General features: G+C 49.2%; 1 protein-coding gene across 1 annotated transcript in view; it reads right to left on the bottom strand.

Annotated features, from left to right (window-relative positions):
- Nucleotides 1-25772, bottom strand: part of SNRNP200 (small nuclear ribonucleoprotein U5 subunit 200) — a 527741-nt gene that overhangs the window by 233134 nt on the left and 268835 nt on the right. Inside the window, exon 24 of the mRNA XM_069214415.1 lies at nt 20703-20786. Coding sequence (XP_069070516.1) covers nt 20703-20786 — 84 coding nt within the window. The remainder of the gene's footprint in view (nt 1-20702; nt 20787-25772) is intronic.

Below are 25772 nucleotides of genomic sequence, written 5' to 3'. Positions count from 1 at the left end.
ATTACAGGAGGTTTGTGAAGGGATATGGATCCATTGTGACAGCCGTCACTGAACTCACCTCCAAGAAAATGCCCAAGAAAGTGAACTGGACTGTGGAATGCCAACAGGCCTTTGACACCCTGAAACAAGCAATGTGCTCAGCACCAGTTCTCAAAGCTCCAGATTATTCTAAGCAGTTCATTGTGCAGACAGATGCCTCTGAACATGGGATAGGGGCAGTTTTGTCCCAAACAAATGATGATGGCCTTGACCAGCCCGTTGCTTTCATTAGCAGGAGGTTACTCCCCAGGGAGCAGCGTTGGAGTGCCATTGAGAGGGAGGCCTTTGCTGTGGTTTGGTCCCTGAAGAAGCTGAGACCATACCTCTTTGGGACTCACTTCCTAGTTCAAACTGACCACAGACCTCTCAAATGGCTTGTAAAGAAATGGCTCCCTGTTGCAGTTACCCCCCACTTTTTGCCTGATACTGATGCTGACTTGACTGAGAAGTGTGCTGGGACCCTGCTAACCAGGCCCCAGCACCAGTGTTCCTTCACCTAAAATGTACCATTGTATCCACAATTGGCACACCCTGGCATTCAGATAAGTCCCTTGTAACTGGTACTTCTAGTACCAAGGGCCCTGATGCCAAGAAAGGTCTCTAAGGGCTGCAGCATGTCTTATGCCACCCTAGAGACCCCTCACTCAGCACAGACACACTGCTTACAAGCCTGTGTGTGCTAGTGAGAGCAAAATGAGTAAGTCGACATGGCACTCCCCTCAGGGTGCCATGCCAGCCTCTCACTGCCTAGGCAGTATAGGTAAGACACCCCTCTAGCAGGCCTTACAGCCCTAAGGCAGGGTGCACTATACCATAGGTGAGGGTACCAGTGCATGAGCACTGTGCCCCTACAGTGTCTAAACAAAACCTTAGACATTGTAAGTGCAGGGTTGTAGGAAGTTGGCTCTGTATGTGCTATTTCAAAGTAAGGAATAGCATGCACAGAGTCCAAGGGTTCCCCTTAGAGGTAAAATAGTGGTAAAAATAGATAATACTAATGCTCTATTTTGTGGTAGTGTGGTCGAGCAGTAGGCTTATCCAAGGAGTAGTGTTAAGCATTTGTTGTACATACACATAGACAATAAATGAGGTACACACACTCAGAGACAAATCCAGCCAATAGGTTTTTGTATAGAAAAATATCTTTTCTTAGTTTATTTTAAGAACCACAGGTTCAAATTCTACATGTAATAGCTCATTCGAAAGGTATTGCAGGTAAGTACTTTAGGAACTTCAAATCATCAAAATTGCATGTATACTTTTCAAGTTATTCACAAATAGCTGTTTTAAAAGTGGACACTTAGTGCAATTTTCACAGTTCCTAGGGGAGGTAAGTATTTGTTAGTTTTACCAGGTAAGTAAGACACTTACAGGGTTCAGTTCTTGGTCCAAGGTAGCCCACCGTTGGGGGTTCAGAGCAACCCCAAAGTCACCACACCAGCAGCTCAGGGCCGGTCAGGTGCAGAGTTCAAAGTGGTGCCCAAAACACATAGGCTAGAATGGAGAGAAGGGGGTGCCCCGGTTCCGGTCTGCTTGCAGGTAAGTACCCGCGTCTTCGGAGGGCAGACCAGGGGGGTTTTGTAGGGCACCGGGGGGGACACAAGCCCACACAGAAATTTCACCCTCAGCAGCGCGGGGGCGGCCGGGTGCAGTGTAGAAACAAGCGTCGGGTTTGTAATGGAAGTCAATGGGAGATCTAGGGATCTCTTCAGCGCTGCAGGCAGGCAAGGGGGGGGTTCCTCGGGGAAACCTCCACTTGGGCAAGGGAGAGGGACTCCTGGGGGTCACTCCTCCAGTGAAAGTCCGGTCCTTCAGGTCCTGGGGGCTGCGGGTGCAGGGTCTCTCCCAGGTGTCGGGACTTTGGTTTCAAAGAGTCGCGGTCAGGGGAAGCCTCGGGATTCCCTCTGCAGGCGGCGCTGTGGGGACTCAGGGGGGACAGGTTTTTGTACTCACAGTCTTAGAGTAGTCCGGGGGTCCCTCCTGAGGTGTTGGATCGCCACCAACCGAGTCGGGGTCGCCGGGTGCAGTGTTGCAAGTCTCACGCCTTTTGCGGGGAACTTGCAGGGTTCTTTAAAGCTGCTGGAAACAAAGTTGCAGCTTTTCTTTGGAGCAGGTCCGCTGTCCTCGGGAGTTTCTTGTCTTTTCGAAGCAGGGGCAGTCCTCAGAGGATGTCGAGGTCGCTGGTCCCTTTGGAAGGCGTCGCTGGAGCAGGATCTTTGGAAGGCAGGAGACAGGCCGGTGAGTTTCTGGAGCCAAGGCAGTTGTCGTCTTCTGGTCTTCCTCTGCAGGGGTTTTTCAGCTAGGCAGTCCTTCTTCTTGTAGTTGCAGGAATCTAATTTTCTAGGGTTCAGGGTATCCCTTAAATACTAAATTTAAGGGCGTGTTTAGGTCTGGGGGGTTAGTAGCCAATGGCTACTAGCCCTGAGGGTGGGTACACCCTCTTTGTGCCTCCTCCCAAGGGGAGGGGGTCACAATCCTAACCCTATTGGGGGAATCCTCCATCTGCAAGATGGAGGATTTCTAAAAGTTAGAGTCACCTCAGCTCAGGACACCTTAGGGGCTGTCCTGACTGGCCAGTGACTCCTCCTTGTTATTCTCATTATTTTCTCCGGCCTTGCCGCCAAAAGTGGGGCCTGGCCGGAGGGGGCGGGCAACTCCACTAGCTGGAGTGTCCTGCTGGGTTGGCACAAAGGAGGTGAGCCTTTGAGGCTCACCGCCAGGTGTGACAATTCCTGCCTGGGAGAGGTGTTAGCATCTCCACCCAGTGCAGGCTTTGTTACTGGCCTCAGAGTGACAAAGGCACTCTCCCCATGGGGCCAGCAACATGTCTCGGTTTGTGGCAGGCTGCTAAAACTAGTCAGCCTACACAGATAGTCGGTTAAGTTTCAGGGGGCACCTCTAAGGTGCCCTCTGTGGTGTATTTTACAATAAAATGTACACTGGCATCAGTGTGCATTTATTGTGCTGAGAAGTTTGATACCAAACTTCCCAGTTTTCAGTGTAGCCATTATGGTGCTGTGGAGTTCGTGTTTGACAGACTCCCAGACCATATACTCTTATGGCTACCCTGCACTTACAATGTCTAAGGTTTTGTTTAGACACTGTAGGGGTACCATGCTCATGCACTGGTACCCTCACCTATGGTATAGTGCACCCTGCCTTAGGGCTGTAAGGCCTGCTAGAGGGGTGTCTTACCTATACTGCATAGGCAGTGAGAGGCTGGCATGGCACCCTGAGGGGAGTGCCATGTCGACTTACTCGTTTTGTCCTCACTAGCACACACAAGCTGGTAAGCAGTGTGTCTGTGCTGAGTGAGAGGTCTCCAGGGTGGCATAAGACATGCTGCAGCCCTTAGAGACCTTCCTTGGCATCAGGGCCCTTGGTACTAGAAGTACCAGTTACAAGGGACTTATCTGGATGCCAGGGTCTGCCAATTGTGGATACAAAAGTACAGGTTAGGGAAAGAACACTGGTGCTGGGGCCTGGTTAGCAGGCCTCAGCACACTTTCAATTGTAAACATAGCATCAGCAAAGGCAAAAAGTCAGGGGGCAACCATGCCAAGGAGGCATTTCCTTACACAACCCCCCCCCAAACGAAAGAGGATGAGACTAACCTTTCCCAAGAGAGTCTTCATTTTCTAAGTGGAAGAACCTGGAAAGGCCATCTGCATTGGCATGGGCAGTCCCAGGTCTGTGTTCCACTATAAAGTCCATTCCCTGTAGGGAGATGGACCACCTCAACAGTTTAGGATTTTCACCTTTCATTTGCATCAGCCATTTGAGAGGTCTGTGGTCAGTTTGAACTAGGAAGTGAGTCCCAAAGAGGTATGGTCTCAGCTTCTTCAGGGACCAAACCACAGCAAAGGCCTCCCTCTCAATGGCACTCCAACGCTGCTCCCTGGGGAGTAACCTCCTGCTAATGAAAGCAACAGGCTGGTCAAGGCCATCATCATTTGTTTGGGACAAAACTGCCCCTATCCCATGTTCAGAGGCATCAGTCTGCACAATGAACTGCTTAGAATAATCTGGAGCTTTGAGAACTGGTGCTGAGCACATTGCTTGTTTCAGGGTGTCAAAGGCCTGTTGGCAGTCCACAGTCCAGTTCACTTTCTTGGGCATTTTCTTGGAGGTGAGCTCAGTGAGGGCTGTCACAATGGATCCATATCCCTTCACAAACCTCCTGTAGTACCCAGTCAAGCCAAGGAATGCCCTGACTTGAGTCTGGGTTTTTGGAGCTACCCAGTCCAGAATGGTCTGGATCTTGGGTTGGAGTGGCTGAACTTGGCCTCCACCTACAAGGTGTCCCAAGTAAACCACAGTTCCCTGCCCTATCTGGCATTTGGATGCCTTGATAGAGAGGCCTGCAGATTGCAGAGCCTTCAAAACCTTCTTCAGGTGGACCAGGTGATCCTGCCAGGTGGAGCTAAAGACAGCAATATCATCAAGATAAGCTGTGCTAAAGGACTCCAAGCCAGCAAGGACTTGATTCACCAACCTTTGGAAGGTGGCAGGGGCATTCTTTAAACCAAAGGGCATAACAGTAAACTGATAATGCCCATCAGGTGTGGAGAATGCTGTCTTTTCTTTTGCTCCAGGCGCCATTTTTATTTGCCAGTACCCTGCTGTCAAGTCAAAGGTACTTAGAAATTTGGCAGCACCTAACTTATCAATGAGCTCATCAGCTCTTGGAATTGGATGGGCATCTGTCTTGGTGACAGAGTTGAGCCCTCTGTAGTCCACACAAAACCTCATCTCTTTCTTTCCATCTTTGGTGTGAGGTTTGGGGACTAAGACCACTGGGCTAGCCCAGGGGCTGTCAGAGCGCTCAATCACTCCCAATTCCAGCATCTTGTGGACTTCCATCTTGATGCTTTCCTTAACATGGTCAGACTGTCTGAAGATTTTGTTCTTGACAGGCATGCTGTCTCCTGTGTCCACATCATGGGTACACAGGTGTGTCTGACCAGGGGTTAGGGAGAAAAGCTCAGGAAACTGTTGTAGGACTCTCCTACAATCAGCCTGCTGTTGGCCAGAGAGGGTGTCTGAGTAGATCACTCCATCTACTGTGCCATCTTTTGGGTCTGATGACAGAAGATCAGGGAGAGGTTCACTCTCTGCCTCCTGATCCTCATCTGTTACCATTAACAGATTCACATCAGCCCTGTCATGGAAGAGCTTAAGGCGGTTCACATGGATCACCCTCTTGGGGCTCCTGCTTGTGCCCAGGTCCACCAGGTAGGTGACCTGACTCTTCCTCTCTAGCACTGGGTAAGGGCCACTCCATTTGTCCTGGAGTGCCCTGGGAGCCACAGGCTCCAGAACCCAGACTTTCTGCCCTGGTTGGAACTCAACCAGTGCAGCCTTTTGGTCATACCAAAACTTCTGGAGTTGTTGGCTGGCCTCAAGGTTTTTGGTTGCCTTTTCCATGTACTCTGCCATTCTAGAGCGAAGGCCAAGTACATAGTCCACTATGTCCTGTTTAGGCTCATGGAGAGGTCTCTCCCAGCCTTCTTTAACAAGGGCAAGTGGTCCCCTTACAGGATGACCAAACAGAAGTTCAAAGGGTGAGAACCCTACTCCCTTCTGTGGTACCTCCCTGTAAGCGAAAAGCAGACATGGCAGGAGGACATCCCATCTCCTTTTGAGTTTTTCTGGGAGCCCCATGATCATGCCCTTTAATGTCTTGTTGAATCTCTCAACTAAGCCATTAGTTTGTGGATGGTAAGGTGTAGTGAATTTATAAGTCACTCCACACTCATTCCACATGTGCTTTAGGTATGCTGACATGAAGTTGGTACCTCTGTCAGACACCACCTCCTTAGGGAAACCCACTCTGGTAAAGATACCAATGAGGGCCTTGGCTACTGCAGGGGCAGTAGTCGACCTAAGGGGAATAGCTTCAGGATACCTGGTAGCATGATCCACTACTACCAGGATATACATATTTCCTGAGGCTGTGGGAGGTTCCAGTGGACCAACTATGTCCACACCCACTCTTTCAAAGGGCACCCCCACCACAGGAAGTGGAATGAGGGGGGCCTTTGGATGCCCACCTGTCTTACCACTGGCTTGACAGGTGGGGCAGGAGAGGCAAAACTCCTTAACCATGTTGGACATATTGGGCCAGTAGAAGTGGTTGACTAACCTCTCCCACGTCTTGGTTTGTCCCAAATGTCCAGCAAGGGGAATGTCATGGGCCAATGTTAGGATGAACTCTCTGAACAGCTGAGGCACTACCACTCTCCTAGTGGCACCAGGTTTGGGGTCTCTGGCCCCAGTGTACAGGAGCCCATCTTCCCAATAGACCCTATGTGTTCCATTTTTCTTGCCTTTGGACTCTTCAGCAGCTTGCTGCCTAAGGCCTTCAAGAGAGGGACAGGTTTCTTGTCCCTTACACAGCTCCTCCCTTGAGGGTCCCCCTGGGCCTAAGAGCTCAACCTGATAAGGTTCAAGCTCCAAAGGCTCAGTTCCCTCAGAGGGCAGAACTTCTTCCTGAGAAGAGAGGTTCCCTTTCTTTTGCTGTGTTGCAGTTGGTTTCCCAACTGACTTTCCTGTTCTCTTGGTAGGCTGGGCCATTTTTCCAGACTCCAGCTCTACTTTTTCACCCTGTGCCTTGCATTGTGCTCTTGTTTTCACACACACCAGTTCAGGGATACCCAGCATTGCTGCATGGGTTTTTAGCTCTACCTCAGCCCATGCTGAGGACTCCAGGTCATTTCCAAGCAGACAGTCCACTGGGATATTTGAGGAGACCACCACCTGCTTCAGGCCATTGACCCCTCCCCATTCTAAAGTAACCATTGCCATGGGATGTACTTTTCTCTGATTGTCAGCGTTGGTGACTGTGTAAGTTTTTCCAGTCAGGTATTGGCCAGGGGAAACCAGTTTCTCTGTCACCATGGTGACACTGGCACCTGTATCCCTCAGGCCCTCTATTCTAGTCCCATTAATTAAGAGTTGCTGTCTGTATTTTTGCATGTTAGGCGGCCAGACAGCTAGTGTGGCTAAATCCACCCCACCCTCAGAAACTAGAGTAGCTTCAGTGTGGACCCTGATTTGCTCTTGGCACACTGTTGATCCCACTTGGAGACTAGCCATACCAGTGTTACCTGGATGGGAGTTTGGAGTGGAACCTTTCTTGGGACAGGCCTTGTCTCCAGTTTGGTGTCCATGCTGTTTACAGCTATGACACCAGGCCTTTTTGGGATCAAAGTTTTTACCCTTGTACCCATTGTTTTGTGAAGAGGCTCTGGGCCCACCCTCCTGTGCAGGTTTTTGGGGGCCTGTGGAAGACTCTTTACTATTTTTAGTTTTGGTTGTCTCATCACCCTTCTGCTGGGGAGTCTTCGTGACCCCTTTCTTTTGGTCACCCCCTGTTGAAGTCTTGGACACCCTTGTCTTGACCCAATGGTCCGCCTTCTTTCCCAATTCTTGGGGAGAAATTGGTCCTAGGTCTACCAGATGCTGATGCAGTTTATCATTGAAACAATTACTTAACAGGTGTTCTTTCACAAATAAATTGTACAGCCCATCATAATTACTTACACCACTGCCTTGAATCCAACCATCTAGTGTTTTCACTGAGTAGTCAACAAAGTCAACCCAGGTCTGGCTCGAGGATTTTTGAGCCCCCCTGAACCTAATCCTGTACTCCTCAGTGGAGAATCCAAAGCCCTCAATCAGGGTACCCTTCATGAGGTCATAAGATTCTGCATCTTGTCCAGAGAGTGTGAGGAGTCTATCCCTACACTTTCCTGTGAACATTTCCCAAAGGAGAGCACCCCAGTGAGATCTGTTCACTTTTCTGGTTACACAAGCCCTCTCAAAAGCTGTGAACCATTTGGTGATGTCATCACCATCTTCATATTTAGTTACAATCCCTTTGGGGATTTTCAACATGTCAGGAGAATCTCTGACCCTATTTATGTTGCTGCCACCATTGATGGGTCCTAGGCCCATCTCTTGTCTTTCCCTCTCTATGGCTAGGATCTGTCTTTCCAAAGCCAATCTTTTGGCCATCCTGGCTAACTGGATGTCCTCTTCACTGGAGTTATCCTCAGTGATTTCAGAGTTGTTGGTCCCTCCTGTGAGGGAACCAGCATCTCTGACTATTATTTGTGGAGTCAGGGCTTGAGAAGCCCTGCTCTCCCTAAGTAGGACTGGAGGGGGGGAATTTCCCTCCAAGTCACTATCTTCATCCTCTGAGTTGCCATCCTCAGAGGGGTTGGCCTTTTCAAACTCTGCCAAAAGCTCCTGGAGCTGTACTTTGGTAGGTTTGGGGCCCATTGCTATTTTCTTTAGTTTACAGAGTGACCTTAGCTCTCTCATCTGTAGATGGAGGTAAGGTGTGGTGTCGAGTTCCACCACATTCACATCTGTGCTAGACATTATGCTTCTAAAAGTTGGAATACTTTTTAAGAAACTAAAACTGGTTCTAGAATCTAATTCAAACTTTTACAAACTTTTAAACTCTAAAAGAAATGCTAAACAGGATCTAACACAAGGCCCTAGCAGGTCTTTTAAGAATTTAGAAAACTTTTCAAATTGCAAAAATCAATTTCTAATGACAATTTTGGAATTTGTCGTGTGATCAGGTATTGGCTGAGTAGTCCAGCAAACGCAAAGTCTTGTATCCCACTGCTGCCACCAATGTAGGAAGTTGGCTCTGTATGTGCTATTTCAAAGTAAGGAATAGCATGCACAGAGTCCAAGGGTTCCCCTTAGAGGTAAAATAGTGGTAAAAATAGATAATACTAATGCTCTATTTTGTGGTAGTGTGGTCGAGCAGTAGGCTTATCCAAGGAGTAGTGTTAAGCATTTGTTGTACATACACATAGACAATAAATGAGGTACACACACTCAGAGACAAATCCAGCCAATAGGTTTTTGTATAGAAAAATATCTTTTCTTAGTTTATTTTAAGAACCACAGGTTCAAATTCTACATGTAATAGCTCATTCGAAAGGTATTGCAGGTAAGTACTTTAGGAACTTCAAATCATCAAAATTGCATGTATACTTTTCAAGTTATTCACAAATAGCTGTTTTAAAAGTGGACACTTAGTGCAATTTTCACAGTTCCTAGGGGAGGTAAGTATTTGTTAGTTTTACCAGGTAAGTAAGACACTTACAGGGTTCAGTTCTTGGTCCAAGGTAGCCCACCGTTGGGGGTTCAGAGCAACCCCAAAGTCACCACACCAGCAGCTCAGGGCCGGTCAGGTGCAGAGTTCAAAGTGGTGCCCAAAACACATAGGCTAGAATGGAGAGAAGGGGGTGCCCCGGTTCCGGTCTGCTTGCAGGTAAGTACCCGCGTCTTCGGAGGGCAGACCAGGGGGGTTTTGTAGGGCACCGGGGGGGACACAAGCCCACACAGAAATTTCACCCTCAGCAGCGCGGGGGCGGCCGGGTGCAGTGTAGAAACAAGCGTCGGGTTTGTAATGGAAGTCAATGGGAGATCTAGGGATCTCTTCAGCGCTGCAGGCAGGCAAGGGGGGGGTTCCTCGGGGAAACCTCCACTTGGGCAAGGGAGAGGGACTCCTGGGGGTCACTCCTCCAGTGAAAGTCCGGTCCTTCAGGTCCTGGGGGCTGCGGGTGCAGGGTCTCTCCCAGGTGTCGGGACTTTGGTTTCAAAGAGTCGCGGTCAGGGGAAGCCTCGGGATTCCCTCTGCAGGCGGCGCTGTGGGGACTCAGGGGGGACAGGTTTTTGTACTCACAGTCTTAGAGTAGTCCGGGGGTCCCTCCTGAGGTGTTGGATCGCCACCAACCGAGTCGGGGTCGCCGGGTGCAGTGTTGCAAGTCTCACGCCTTTTGCGGGGAACTTGCAGGGTTCTTTAAAGCTGCTGGAAACAAAGTTGCAGCTTTTCTTTGGAGCAGGTCCGCTGTCCTCGGGAGTTTCTTGTCTTTTCGAAGCAGGGGCAGTCCTCAGAGGATGTCGAGGTCGCTGGTCCCTTTGGAAGGCGTCGCTGGAGCAGGATCTTTGGAAGGCAGGAGACAGGCCGGTGAGTTTCTGGAGCCAAGGCAGTTGTCGTCTTCTGGTCTTCCTCTGCAGGGGTTTTTCAGCTAGGCAGTCCTTCTTCTTGTAGTTGCAGGAATCTAATTTTCTAGGGTTCAGGGTATCCCTTAAATACTAAATTTAAGGGCGTGTTTAGGTCTGGGGGGTTAGTAGCCAATGGCTACTAGCCCTGAGGGTGGGTACACCCTCTTTGTGCCTCCTCCCAAGGGGAGGGGGTCACAATCCTAACCCTATTGGGGGAATCCTCCATCTGCAAGATGGAGGATTTCTAAAAGTTAGAGTCACCTCAGCTCAGGACACCTTAGGGGCTGTCCTGACTGGCCAGTGACTCCTCCTTGTTATTCTCATTATTTTCTCCGGCCTTGCCGCCAAAAGTGGGGCCTGGCCGGAGGGGGCGGGCAACTCCACTAGCTGGAGTGTCCTGCTGGGTTGGCACAAAGGAGGTGAGCCTTTGAGGCTCACCGCCAGGTGTGACAATTCCTGCCTGGGAGAGGTGTTAGCATCTCCACCCAGTGCAGGCTTTGTTACTGGCCTCAGAGTGACAAAGGCACTCTCCCCATGGGGCCAGCAACATGTCTCGGTTTGTGGCAGGCTGCTAAAACTAGTCAGCCTACACAGATAGTCGGTTAAGTTTCAGGGGGCACCTCTAAGGTGCCCTCTGTGGTGTATTTTACAATAAAATGTACACTGGCATCAGTGTGCATTTATTGTGCTGAGAAGTTTGATACCAAACTTCCCAGTTTTCAGTGTAGCCATTATGGTGCTGTGGAGTTCGTGTTTGACAGACTCCCAGACCATATACTCTTATGGCTACCCTGCACTTACAATGTCTAAGGTTTTGTTTAGACACTGTAGGGGTACCATGCTCATGCACTGGTACCCTCACCTATGGTATAGTGCACCCTGCCTTAGGGCTGTAAGGCCTGCTAGAGGGGTGTCTTACCTATACTGCATAGGCAGTGAGAGGCTGGCATGGCACCCTGAGGGGAGTGCCATGTCGACTTACTCGTTTTGTCCTCACTAGCACACACAAGCTGGTAAGCAGTGTGTCTGTGCTGAGTGAGAGGTCTCCAGGGTGGCATAAGACATGCTGCAGCCCTTAGAGACCTTCCTTGGCATCAGGGCCCTTGGTACTAGAAGTACCAGTTACAAGGGACTTATCTGGATGCCAGGGTCTGCCAATTGTGGATACAAAAGTACAGGTTAGGGAAAGAACACTGGTGCTGGGGCCTGGTTAGCAGGCCTCAGCACACTTTCAATTGTAAACATAGCATCAGCAAAGGCAAAAAGTCAGGGGGCAACCATGCCAAGGAGGCATTTCCTTACAAGGGTAGCCATAAGAGTATATGGTCTGGGAGTCTGTCAAACACGAACTCCACAGCACCATAATGGCTACACTGAAAACTGGGAAGTTTGGTATCAAACTTCTCAGCACAATAAATGCACACTGATGCCAGTGTACATTTTATTGTAAAATACATCCCAGAGGGCACCTTAGAGGTGCCCCCTGAAACTTAACCGACTATCTGTGTAGGCTGACTAGTTTTAGCAGCCTGCCACAAACCGAGACATGTTGCTGGCCCCATGGGGAGAGTGCCTTTGTCACTCTGAGGCCAGTAACAAAGCCTGCACTGGGTGGAGATGCTAACACCTCTCCCAGGCAGGAATTGTCACACCTGGCGGTGAGCCTCAAAGGCTCACCTCCTTTGTGCCAACCCAGCAGGACACTCCAGCTAGTGGAGTTGCCCGCCCCCTCCGGCCAGGCCCCACTTTTGGCGGCAAGGCCGGAGAAAATAATGAGAATAACAAGGAGGAGTCACTGGCCAGTCAGGACAGCCCCTAAGGTGTCCTGAGCTGAGGTGACTCTAACTTTTAGAAATCCTCCATCTTGCAGATGGAGGATTCCCCCACTAGGGTTAGGATTGTGACCCCCTCCCCTTGGGAGGAGGCACAAAGAGGGTGTACCCACCCTCAGGGCTAGTAGCCATTGGCTACTAACCCCCCCGACCTAAACACGCCCTTAAATTTAGTATTTAAGGGCTACCCTGAACCCTAGAAAATCAGATTCCTGCAACTACAAGAAGAAGGACTGCCTAGCTGAAAAACCCCTGCAGAGGAAGACCAGAAGACGACAACTGCCTTGGCTCCAGAAACTCACCGGCCTGTCTCCTGCCTTCCAAAGATCCTGCTCCAGCGACGCCTTCCAAAGGGACCAGCGACCTCGACATCCTCTGAGGACTGCCCCTGCTTCGAAAAGACAAGAAACTCCCGAGGACAGCGGACCTGCTCCAAGAAAAGCTGCAACTTTGTTTCCAGCAGCTTTAAAGAACTCTGCAAGCTCCCCGCAAGAAGCGTGAGACTTGCAACACTGCACCCGGCGACCCCGACTCGGCTGGTGGCGATCCAACACCTCAGGAGGGACCCCAGGACTACTCTGATACTGTGAGTACCAAAACCTGTCCCCCCTGAGCCCCCACAGCGCCGCCTGCAGAGGGAATCCCGAGGCTTCCCCTGACCGCGACTCTTTGAACCTAAAGTCCCGACGCCTGGGAGAGACCCTGCACCCGCAGCCCCCAGTACCCGAAGGACCGGACTTTCACTGGAGGAGTGACCCCCAGGAGTCCCTCTCCCTTGATCAAGTGGAGGTTTCCCCGAGGAACCCCCCCCTTGCCTGCCTGCAGCGCTGAAGAGATCCCTAGATCTCCCATTGACTTCCATTACAAACCCGACGCTTGTTTCTACACTGCACCCGGCCGCCCCCGCGCTGCTGAGGGTGAAATTTCTGTGTGGGCTTGTGTCCCCCCCGGTGCCCTACAAAACCCCCCTGGTCTGCCCTCCGAAGACGCGGGTACTTACCTGCACGCAGACCGGAACCGGGGCACCCCCGTCTCTCCATTCTAGCCTATGCGTTTTGGGCACCACTTTGAACTCTGCACCTGACCGGCCCTGAGCTGCTGGTGTGGTGACTTTGGGGTTGCTCTGAACCCCCAACGGTGGGCTACCTTGGACCAAGAACTGAACCCTGTAAGTGTCTTACTTACCTGGTAAAACTAATCAAAACTTACCTCCCCTAGGAACTGTGAAAATTGCACTAAGTGTCCACTTTTAAAACAGCTATTTGTCAATAACTTGAAAAGTATACATGCAATTTTGATGATTTGAAGTTCCTAAAGTACTTACCTGCAATACCTTTCGAATGAGATATTACATGTAGAATTTGAACCTGTGGTTCTTAAAATAAACTAAGAAAAGATATTTTTCTATATAAAAACCTATTGGTTGGATTTGTCTCTGAGTGTGTGTACCTCATTTATTGTCTATGTGTATGTACAACAAATGCTTAACACTACTCCTTGGATAAGCCTACTGCTCGACCACACTACCACAAAATAGAGCATTAGTATTATCTATTTTTACCACTATTTTACCTCTAAGGGGAACCCTTGGACTCTGTGCATGCTATTCCTTACTTTGAAATAGCACATACAGAGCCAACTTCCTACATTGGTGGATCAGCGGTGGGGTACAAGACTTTGCATTTGCTGGACTACTCAGCCAATACCTGATCACACGACAAATTCCAAAATTGTCATTAGAAATTGATTTTTGCAATTTGAAAAGTTTTCTAAATTCTTAAAAGACCTGCTAGGGCCTTGTGTTAGATCCTGTTTAGCATTTCTTTTAGAGTTTAAAAGTTTGTAAAAGTTTGAATTAGATTCTAGAACCAGTTGTAGATTCTTAAAAAGTATTCCAACTTTTAGAAGCAAAATGTCTAGCACAGATGTGAATGTGGTGGAACTCGACACCACACCTTACCTCCATCTACAGATGAGAGAGCTAAGGTCACTCTGTAAACTAAAGAAAATAGCAATGGGCCCCAAACCTACCAAAGTACAGCTCCAGGAGCTTTTGGCAGAGTTTGAAAAGGCCAACCCCTCTGAGGATGGCAACTCAGAGGAAGAGGATAGTGACTTGGAGGACAATTCCCCCCTACCAGTCCTATCTAGGGAGAACAGGGTCCCTCAAACCCTGACTCCAAAAATAATAGTCAGAGATGCTGGTTCCCTCACAGGAGAGACCAACACCTCTGAAATCACTGAGGATAACCCCAGTGAAGAGGACATCCAGTTAGCCAGGATGGCCAAAAGATTGGCTTTGGAAAAGCAGCTCCTAGCCATAGAAAGGGAAAGAAAAGAGATGGGCCTAGGTCCCATCAATGGTGGCAGCAACTTAAATAGGGTCAGAGATTCTCCTGACATCCTAAAAATCCCCAAAGGGATTGTAACAAAATATGAAGATGGTGATGACATCACCAAATGGTTCACAGCTTTTGAGAGGGCTTGTGTAACCAGAAAAGTAAACAGATCTCACTGGGGTGCTCTCCTTTGGGAAATGTTCACTGGAAAGTGTAGGGATAGACTCCTCACACTCTCTGGAAAAGATGCAGAATCTTATGACCTCATGAAGGGTACCCTGATTGAGGGCTTTGGATTCTCCACTGAGGAGTATAGAATTAGGTTCAGGGGGGCTCAAAAATCCTCGAGCCAGACCTGGGTTGATTTTGTAGACTACTCAGTAAAAACACTAGATGGTTGGTTAACTGGAAATGAAGTGTGTGACTATGTTGGGCTTTATAATTTGTTTATGAAAGAACACATTTTAAGTAACTGCTTCAATGAAAAGTTGCATCAGTATCTGGTAGACCTAGGTCCAATTTCTCCCCAAGAATTGGGAAAGAAGGCAGACCACTGGGTCAAGACTAGGGTAACCAAAACTTCCACTGGGGGTGACCAAAAGAAAGGGGTTACAAAAACTCCCCAGGAGAAAGTGGGTGACACTAGAAACAAAGAAAAAGAGTCCTCTGTAGGCCCCCAAAAACCAGAACAGGTGGGTGGGCCCCAAGACACAACCCAAAACAAAGGTGGGTACCAGGGTAAGAACTGGGATGCCACTAAGGCATGGTGCCACAACTGTAAACAGTCTGGGCACCACACCAAGGACACTTCTTGTCCCAAAAACAAACCCCAGAACAAAATTCCAGGGGTAACCAGTGTAGCCATGGGAGATGACTCCTCAGATGAGGAGGTCTTCATAGCCTTCAACTGGAAACAGGGCCCAACAGGTGAGTTGGAGATTCCAGAGGGAAGTAGACACTTCCACCACCTACTGGTGAATGGGATCCCAACCACTGCCCTGAGAGACACTTGTGCCAGTCACACTATTGTGCATGACAGGCTGGTGCTCTCAAACCAGTACATCCCAGGTGAGACTGCCAGGGTAAGAGTTAGCCTAGACAGGGTCACTAAGAGGCCTGTGGCTTTAGTACCCATAGAAGTGGGTGGCACTCTTAGCTGGAGAAGGGTAGTAGTCAGTACAGACCTCCCCCTTGATTGTCTCCTTGGAAATGACTACCCAGAGGTTAGTCAGAGCCCAAGAGAGGAACTGGTCCAGTGCCAGTCCTCTCCCAAGGATTCTGGAAGTCCTGCCTCTGCAGTAAATGCAAGCAGGCCCCAGAAGAGGAAAAAAAGAAAACAGAGTAGGAAGGGTGGACAACCTTTAGCCAAGGTTACAGCAAGCCAAGGAGATTCTGCTCCAGTAGGGGAGAACTCCAAAAATGGCTCTGATAAAGTCCAACCTGACCCACAAGAAGTCCTGGCTAGTCAGGCAACTGTTAAGCCTGAGTGGGTGGCTCCTCAGCTAACAGAAGAAAGAGTGGAAGAAGGGTGTTTACTACAAGATGTGGTAACCCCCCACTCTAATACAGCAGACAGGCACCCTGAACCCAAAGAAGTCTGTAACTTAGCCCCTTCCCTTGTAGGTGAAGAGCTAAGGGTGTGGTTCTGGGCACTGACAGCTGTCAGTGGCCTCTGCTGGGTGTTAGCCTTTATGGCTGCACTATCCTTGGCATGGTGGTCTGACCCCCTGCCAAATAACAAGTTAGGCCCCCTGACCCTGTTGGTCATGGTGGGGTTACTCCAGCTCTGGGTAACCTCTTTGGGTAAGCTAGGGGTGACCCTGGCTAAGATAAGATTAGCAGAGGTGGATACCTCTGACCTCAAAATAGAGAGAATGGGTGAAGACATAAAAAGCACAGACAAGAGGCAGTTCAGACTAGGTCCTATCACTGTGGAAGTGGGTCAGTTCCCCAGAGGGAATGACCTGAACAGGAGGATGTAAGGCAGAGTAGGCCCTGCAACAAACCAGCCATTTCCTCTACTCTTCCTCGCCTGACAGACTAGGAAGACTCTTCCAGCGTTGGCTGAGTCTCCTGGCCTGTGGGCTGGGGGGGGCTTGTGTAAAGAAATGGCTCCCTGTTGCAGTTACCCCCCACTTTTTGCCTGATACTGATGCTGACTTGACTGAGAAGTGTGCTGGGACCCTGCTAACCAGGCCCCAGCACCAGTGTTCCTTCACCTAAAATGTACCATTGTATCCACAATTGGCACACCCTGGCATTCAGATAAGTCCCTTGTAACTGGTACTTCTAGTACCAAGGGCCCTGATGCCAAGAAAGGTCTCTAAGGGCTGCAGCATGTCTTATGCCACCCTAGAGACCCCTCACTCAGCACAGACACACTGCTTACAAGCCTGTGTGTGCTAGTGAGAGCAAAATGAGTAAGTCGACATGGCACTCCCCTCAGGGTGCCATGCCAGCCTCTCACTGCCTAGGCAGTATAGGTAAGACACCCCTCTAGCAGGCCTTACAGCCCTAAGGCAGGGTGCACTATACCATAGGTGAGGGTACCAGTGCATGAGCACTGTGCCCCTACAGTGTCTAAACAAAACCTTAGACATTGTAAGTGCAGGGTAGCCATAAGAGTATATGGTCTGGGAGTCTGTCAAACACGAACTCCACAGCACCATAATGGCTACACTGAAAACTGGGAAGTTTGGTATCAAACTTCTCAGCACAATAAATGCACACTGATGCCAGTGTACATTTTATTGTAAAATACATCCCAGAGGGCACCTTAGAGGTGCCCCCTGAAACTTAACCGACTATCTGTGTAGGCTGACTAGTTTTAGCAGCCTGCCACAAACCGAGACATGTTGCTGGCCCCATGGGGAGAGTGCCTTTGTCACTCTGAGGCCAGTAACAAAGCCTGCACTGGGTGGAGATGCTAACACCTCTCCCAGGCAGGAATTGTCACACCTGGCGGTGAGCCTCAAAGGCTCACCTCCTTTGTGCCAACCCAGCAGGACACTCCAGCTAGTGGAGTTGCCCGCCCCCTCCGGCCAGGCCCCACTTTTGGCGGCAAGGCCGGAGAAAATAATGAGAATAACAAGGAGGAGTCACTGGCCAGTCAGGACAGCCCCTAAGGTGTCCTGAGCTGAGGTGACTCTAACTTTTAGAAATCCTCCATCTTGCAGATGGAGGATTCCCCCAATAGGGTTAGGATTGTGACCCCCTCCCCTTGGGAGGAGGCACAAAGAGGGTGTACCCACCCTCAGGGCTAGTAGCCATTGGCTACTAACCCCCCCGACCTAAACACGCCCTTAAATTTAGTATTTAAGGGCTACCCTGAACCCTAGAAAATCAGATTCCTGCAACTACAAGAAGAAGGACTGCCTAGCTGAAAAACCCCTGCAGAGGAAGACCAGAAGACGACAACTGCCTTGGCTCCAGAAACTCACCGGCCTGTCTCCTGCCTTCCAAAGATCCTGCTCCAGCGACGCCTTCCAAAGGGACCAGCGACCTCGACATCCTCTGAGGACTGCCCCTGCTTCGAAAAGACAAGAAACTCCCGAGGACAGCGGACCTGCTCCAAGAAAAGCTGCAACTTTGTTTCCAGCAGCTTTAAAGAACCCTGCAAGCTCCCCGCAAGAAGCGTGAGACTTGCAACACTGCACCCGGCGACCCCGACTCGGCTGGTGGCGATCCAACACCTCAGGAGGGACCCCAGGACTACTCTGATACTGTGAGTACCAAAACCTGTCCCCCCTGAGCCCCCACAGCGCCGCCTGCAGAGGGAATCCCGAGGCTTCCCCTGACCGCGACTCTTTGAACCTAAAGTCCCGACGCCTGGGAGAGACCCTGCACCCGCAGCCCCCAGTACCCGAAGGACCGGACTTTCACTGGAGGAGTGACCCCCAGGAGTCCCTCTCCCTTGATCAAGTGGAGGTTTCCCCGAGGAACCCCCCCCTTGCCTGCCTGCAGCGCTGAAGAGATCCCTAGATCTCCCATTGACTTCCATTACAAACCCGACGCTTGTTTCTACACTGCACCCGGCCGCCCCCGCGCTGCTGAGGGTGAAATTTCTGTGTGGGCTTGTGTCCCCCCCGGTGCCCTACAAAACCCCCCTGGTCTGCCCTCCGAAGACGCGGGTACTTACCTGCACGCAGACCGGAACCGGGGCACCCCCGTCTCTCCATTCTAGCCTATGCGTTTTGGGCACCACTTTGAACTCTGCACCTGACCGGCCCTGAGCTGCTGGTGTGGTGACTTTGGGGTTGCTCTGAACCCCCAACGGTGGGCTACCTTGGACCAAGAACTGAACCCTGTAAGTGTCTTACTTACCTGGTAAAACTAATCAAAACTTACCTACCCTAGGAACTGTGAAAATTGCACTAAGTGTCCACTTTTAAAACAGCTATTTGTCAATAACTTGAAAAGTATACATGCAATTTTGATGATTTGAAGTTCCTAAAGTACTTACCTGCAATACCTTTCGAATGAGATATTACATGTAGAATTTGAACCTGTGGTTCTTAAAATAAACTAAGAAAAGATATTTTTCTATATAAAAACCTATTGGTTGGATTTGTCTCTGAGTGTGTGTACCTCATTTATTGTCTATGTGTATGTACAACAAATGCTTAACACTACTCCTTGGATAAGCCTACTGCTCGACCACACTACCACAAAATAGAGCATTAGTATTATCTATTTTTACCACTATTTTACCTCTAAGGGGAACCCTTGGACTCTGTGCATGCTATTCCTTACTTTGAAATAGCACATACAGAGCCAACTTCCTACATGGCTGATGCAAATGAAAGGTGAAAATCCTAAACTGTTGAGGTGGTCCATCTCCCTACAGGGAATGGACTTTATAGTGGAACACAGACCTGGGACTGCCCAGCTGAAAACCCCTGCAGAGGAAGACCAGAAGACAACAACTGCCTTGGCTCCAGAAACTCACCGGCCTGTCTCCTGCCTTCCAAAGAACTCTGCTCCAGCGACGCCTTCCAAAGGGACCAGCGACCTCTGAATCCTCTGAGGACTGCCCTGCTTCGACGACGACAAGAAACTCCCGAGGACAGCGGACCTGCTCCAAAAAGACTGCAACTTTGTTCAAAGGAGCAGCTTTAAAGAACCCTGCAACTCCCCGCAAGAAGCGTGAGACTTGCAACACTGCACCCGGCGACCCCGACTCGGCTGGTGGAGAACCAACACCTCAGGGAGGACCCCCGGACTACTCTACGACTGTGAGTACCAAAACCTGTCCCCCCTGAGCCCCCACAGCGCCGCCTGCAGAGGGAATCCCGAGGCTTCCCCTGACCGCGACTCTTTGAAACCTAAGTCCCGACGCCTGGAAAAGACCCTGCACCCGCAGCCCCCAGGACCTGAAGGACCGGACTTTCACTGCAGAAGTGACCCCCAGGAGTCCTTCTCCCTTGCCCAAGTGGAGGTTTCCCCGAGGAAGCCCCCCTTGCCTGCCTGCAGCGCTGAAGAGATCCCTTGATCTCTCATTGACTTCCATTGCGAACCCGACGCTTGTTCTAACACTGCACCCGGCCGCCCCCGCGCCGCTGAGGGTGAAATTTCTGTGTGGGCTTGTGTCCCCCCCGGTGCCCTACAAAACCCCCCTGGTCTGCCCTCCGAAGACGCGGGTACTTACCTGCAAGCCGACCGGAACCGGGGCACCCCCTTCTCTCCATTGAAGCCTATGCGTTTTGGGCACCACTTTGAACTCTGCACCTGACCGGCCCTGAGCTGCTGGTGTGGTAACTTTGGGGTTGCTCTGAACCCCCAACGGTGGGCTACCTTGGACCAAGAACTGAACCCTGTAAGTGTCTGACTTACCTGGTAAAACTAACAAAAACTTACCTCCCCCAGGAACTGTGAAAATTGCACTAAGTGTCCACTTTTAAAGTAGCTATTTGTGAATAACTTGAAAAGTATACATGCAATTGAAATGATTCAGAGTTCCTAATGTACTTACCTGCAATACCTTTCAAACAAGATATTACATGTTAAATTTGAACCTGTGGTTCTTAAAATAAACTAAGAAAAGATATTTTTCTATAACAAAACCTATTGGCTGGATTTGTCTCAGAGTGTGTGTACCTCATTTATTGTCTATGTGTATGTACAACAAATGCTTAACACTACTCCTTGGCTAAGCCTACTGCTCGACCACACTACCACAAAATAGAGCATTAGTATTATCTATTTTTACCACTATTTTACCTCTAAGGGGAACCCTTGGACTCTGTGCATGCTATTCCTTACTTTGAAATAGCACATACAGAGCCAACTTCCTACAACTCTCATACTATAAAACAATCTGAGATGGAGCACCTTGGTGAGCAACACGAAGGCCACTAACTTCAGAAGCTTCCAGGAGGTGCTACATCACCACCAAAGCTAAGTCCTCATATTTAAGGCTCTTTCAGAAATATCCCTTATTTCACCCCATTTCACTCACCTGTGTGACATACACCATGTCAGCCATCAGAGCAAAGCCCTCCAGCTTCAACTGCGAGATGAAGGCCTGAAGAAGAACATTTATCTGGGAAATGTGAGAAAATGAGGAACAGGAAATGAAAGAAAAGTGAGAAAGTAATGTTAAAGCAAGAAGAAAGTTGTCAAGAAAATGCAAACACAAGCGAGCAGTCCTAAAACAAAATTAAAAAAATAGCAGCAAATATTAGTAACTTGTAAGGACTACTGACAAAAATTCCAGTGTATGCCATTTTTTTCCCCAATGGCTGTTAGTGACATACACAAAGAAGCCCAGCAGCAGGTCAAAGTATCACAAATTTTCCAGTCACAGTTGAAAAGTGCATCCTATTTGCAGTACCTATGTTATAATACATGGGAGAAACATTCAAAAGATGTTGTTTACATTACTACTAGAGCTACCCGGTTATCATTGGAGACACATTCTATTGGTGAGTAAGTACCACCTCATTATGATTGGAGACATGTCCAGGCAATTAAAGTACATTCCTTTCTATATTCTGAGAGGCTAAACGTCTTTGCTCACAATGTTTTTCTTAATTTCAATATCTCCAATAATATACACGAAAAACTCTTCAGTTGACCTAAAAAATGTGCAAAAAAGGTACGAGCCAAAGCTCTAAATTATCACCGCCCTGGAGAGATTGTAATTTATCTGCTGACTTTTGAGCAGTATGGTTAGAACTAATGGTGATCAAATACTTAACTAATCATGACTGTGTAGTTTCAGATATTTGAACTGTTCAATGAAGTTCATCCCATTACCAGAGAAGGTAGACCATGCCATTGTAGAAATCCCAATAGAACACTTACAGTTTATGACACTTGCCAGTCTGAAAGAATGCGTCAGTGAATGACACTTCTCACGAAATGTAATAAAACACATTCAATTTGGAATTCAATCTTATGAACTTTGATTACAGTACACTGTGGGATGGCACTATGAGCTGTTGACAGCAAAGCATTTCACTAAAAGCTTAAGCAGAGATACACTGTAGGTTCTTTGATAGCCTTAAATATTACAAAACCCAGGAGTATAACTGTAATACATGACTATAATCTAATAGCTAACACTTATTTTTAAATGTATTATAAACATTCTTACAGGAAACAGCAGTTTGAATTTTTTAAATAGTTAATCAACATTTAATTGATAGTTTTGGATGAAATAACCATTGTAGTTATCCACACAAAAATAAAAATACATAGGAAATTGTGCATAGGATGATCACACCATGTAGGAAGTTGGCTCTGTATATACTATCTCAAAGTGAGAGATAGGGTGCACGGAGTCCAAGGGTTCCCTCAAGAGGTAAGATAGTGGCAAAATTAGATAATTCCAATGCTCTATTTTGTGGTAGTGTGGTCGAGCAGTAGGCTTATCAGAGGGTAGTGTTAAGCATTTGTTGTACACACACAGGCAATAAATGAAGAACACACACTCAAAGACTTTACTCCAGGCCAATAGTTTTTATATAGAAAAATATATTTTCTTAGTTTATTTTAAGAACCACAGGTTCAAGATTTTAAGTAAATACATAAAATGCAAGGTACTCCACACAGGTAAGTTAGGAACGTTGAATTAGAGAAATAGCATACACAGTTTTGGTAAAATGGCAATAAGCTATTTTAAAAGTGGAAACAGTGCAAAAACCAACAGTTCCTGGGGGAGGTATGTATTGGTTAGATTGTGAGGTAAGTAAGACACAAGTCTAGGTTCCTGGGCATAGGCAGCCTACCGTTGGGGGTTCAAGGCAACCCCAAAGTTACAACACCAGCAGTTCAGGGCCAGTCAGGTGCAGAGGTCAAAGAGGTGCCCAAAACACATAGGCGCCTATGAAGAACAGGGGTGCTCCGGTTCCAGTCTGCCAACAGGTAAGTACCCGCATCCTCAGGGGCAGACCATGGGGGTTTTGTAGAGCACTGCGGGGGGACACAAGTAGGCACACAAAACACACCCTCAGCGGCACAGGGGTGGCCGGGTGCAGCGTGCAAAGCAGGCATCGGGTTGTGTATTGGTTTCAATGGAGGGACCCGGGTGTCACTCTAGCGGTGCAGGCAGGGCACAGGGGGACTTCTCGGGCCAGCCACCACCTGGGCTAGGCAGAGGGTTGCCTGGGGGGTCACTTCTGCACTGAAGTTCGGTTCCTTCTGGTCCTGGGGGCTGCGGGTGCAGTGCTTGGTCCAAGCGTCGGGTCCCTTGTTACAGGCAGTCGCGGTCAGGGGGAGCCTCTGGATTCTCTCTGCAGGCGTCGCTGTTGGGGTTCTGGGGGGGTCATCTCAGGCTACTCACGGAGTCGCAGTCGCCTGGGAGTCCTCCCTGTGGTGTTGGTTCTCTGGATCTCGAGCCGGGGGCGTCGGGGGTAGAGTGTGAAGTCTCACGCTTCCGTCTGGATGAGTGAGGTCTTTTAAAGTTGCAAAGTTGTTGTTGGAGTTGAGCAGAGTCTCTCCTCACAGGAGTTTCTTGGTCCTTTGGTTCAGGGCAGTCCTCTGAGGCTTCAGAGGTCTCTGGGCCCTGTCGGATGCGTCGCTGGTTGCAGGTTTTCGAGTCAGGAGACAGGCCGGTAGGGCTGGGGCCAAAGTAGTTGTCATCTTCCGTCGTCTCTGCAGGGCTTGTAGGTTAGCAGTCCTCCTTTCTTCAGGTTGAAGGAATCTGATTTCCTGGGGTCTTGGGTGCCCCTAAATACTAAATTTAGGGGGTGTGTTTAGGTCTGGGAGGGCAGTAGCCAATGGCTACTGTCCTGGAGAGTGGCTACACCCTCTTTGTGCCTCCTCCTTGAAGGGAGGGGGGATATCCCTAATCCTATTGGGGGAATCCTCCAAAACTAAGATGGAGGATTTCTAAAGGAAGGGGTCACCTCAGCTCAGGGCACCTTAGGGGCTGTCCTGACTGGTGGGTGACTCCTCCTTGTTTTTATAATTATCTCCTCCAGCCTTGCTGCCAAAAGTGAGGGCAGTGGCCGGAGGGGCGGGCATCTCCACTAGCTGGGATGCCCTGTGGCGCTGTAACAAAGGGGGTGAGAGCATTTGAGGCTCACCGCCAGGTGTAACAGTTCCTGCAGGGGGAGGTGAGAAGCACCTCCACCCAGTACAGGCTTTGTTCCTGGCCAGAGTGACAAAGGCACTCTCCCCATGTGGCCAGCAACTCGTCGATTGTGGCAGGCTGGCAGAAACTGGTCAGCCTCACACTAGAAGTCGGATTGGTATTCAGGGGGCATCTCTAAGATGCCCTTGGGGTGCATTTTACAATAAATTCTACACTGGCATCAGTGTGTGTAGGAAGCTGGCTCTGTATGCACTATTTCAAAGTAAGGAATAGTATGCACAGAGTTCAAGGGTTCCCCTTAGAGGTAAGATAGTGGCAAAAAGAGATAATTCTAATGCTCTATTTTGTGGTAGTGTGGTCGAGCAGTAGGCTTATCAAAGGAGTAGTGTTAAGCATTTGTTGTACATACACAAGCAATATATGGGGAACACACACTCAGAGACAATTCCAGGTCAATAGGTTTTTGTATAGAAAAATATATTTTCTTAGTTTATTTTAAGAACCACAGGTTCAAGATTTACATGTAATACTTCAAATGAAAGGTATTGCAGGTAGGTACTTTAGGAACTTTGAATTAGCAAACTAGCATGTACAGTTTTCACATAAATCACATATAGCTATTTTAAAACTAGACACTGTGCAATTTTCAACAGTTCCTGGGGGAGTAAGAGTTTGTTAGTTTTTGCAGGTAAGTAAACCACCTACGGGGTTCAAGTTTCGGTCCAAGGTAGCCCACCGTTGGGGGTTCAGAGCAACCCCAAAGTTACCACACCAGCAGCTCAGGGCTGGTGAGGTGCAGAGGTCAAAGTGGTGCCCAAAACGCATAGGCTTCAATGGAGAAGGGGGTGCCCCGGTTCCAGTCTGCCAGCAGTTAAGTACCCGCGTCTTCGGGGGGGCAGACCAGGGGGGTTTTGTAGGGCACTGGGGGGGGGGGGGGGGGGGGGGGGGGGGTGGGTGGGGGGGGGGGGAACACACAAGTCCACACAGAAAGTACACCCTCAGCAGCGCGGGGGCAGCCGGATGCAGTGTGCAAACACCCGTCGGATTTTCAATTGGTTTCAATGGGAGACCAAGGGGTCTCTTCAGCGATGCAGGCAGGCAAGGGGGGGCTCCTCGGGGTAGCCACCACCTTGGCAAGGGAGAGGGCCACCTGGGGGTTGCTCCTGCACTGGAGGTCGGATCCTTCAGGTCCTGGGGGCTGCGGGTGCAGAGTCTTTACCAGGCGTCGGATCTTAGAAGCAGGCAGTCGCGGTCAGGGGGATCCTCAGTGTAGGAAGTTGGCTCTGTATGTGCTATTTCAAAGTAAGGAATAGCATGCACAGAGTCCAAGGGTTCCCCTTAGAGGTAAAATAGTGGTAAAAAGAGATAATACTAATGCTCTATTTTGTGGTAGTGTGGTCGAGCAGTAGGCTTATCCAAGGAGTAGTGTTAAGCATTTGTTGTACATACACATAGACAATAAATGAGGTACACACACTCAGAGACAAATCCAGCCAATAGGTTTTTATATAGAAAAATATCTTTTCTTAGTTTATTTTAAGAACCACAGGTTCCAATTCTACATGTAATAGCTCATTCGAAAGGTATTGCAGGTAAGTACTTTAGGAACTTCAAATCATCAAAATTGCATGTATACTTTTCAAGTTATTCACAAATAGCTGTTTTAAAAGTGGACACTTAGTGCAATTTTCACAGTTCCTAGGGGAGGTAAGTATTTGTTAGTTTTACCAGGTAAGTAAGACACTTACAGGGTTCAGTTCTTGGTCCAAGGTAGCCCACCGTTGGGGGTTCAGAGCAACCCCAAAGTCACCACACCAGCAGCTCAGGGCCGGTCAGGTGCAGAGTTCAAAGTGGTGCCCAAAACACATAGGCTAGAATGGAGAGAAGGGGGTGCCCCGGTTCCGGTCTGCTTGCAGGTAAGTACCCGCGTCTTCGGAGGGCAGACCAGGGGGGTTTTGTAGGGCACCGGGGGGGACACAAGTCCACACA

This window comes from Pleurodeles waltl, chromosome 11, assembly GCF_031143425.1.
Source record: "Pleurodeles waltl isolate 20211129_DDA chromosome 11, aPleWal1.hap1.20221129, whole genome shotgun sequence".
NCBI lineage: Eukaryota > Metazoa > Chordata > Amphibia > Caudata > Salamandridae > Pleurodeles > Pleurodeles waltl.
This window is presented reverse-complemented; position numbering and strand designations above follow the sequence as displayed.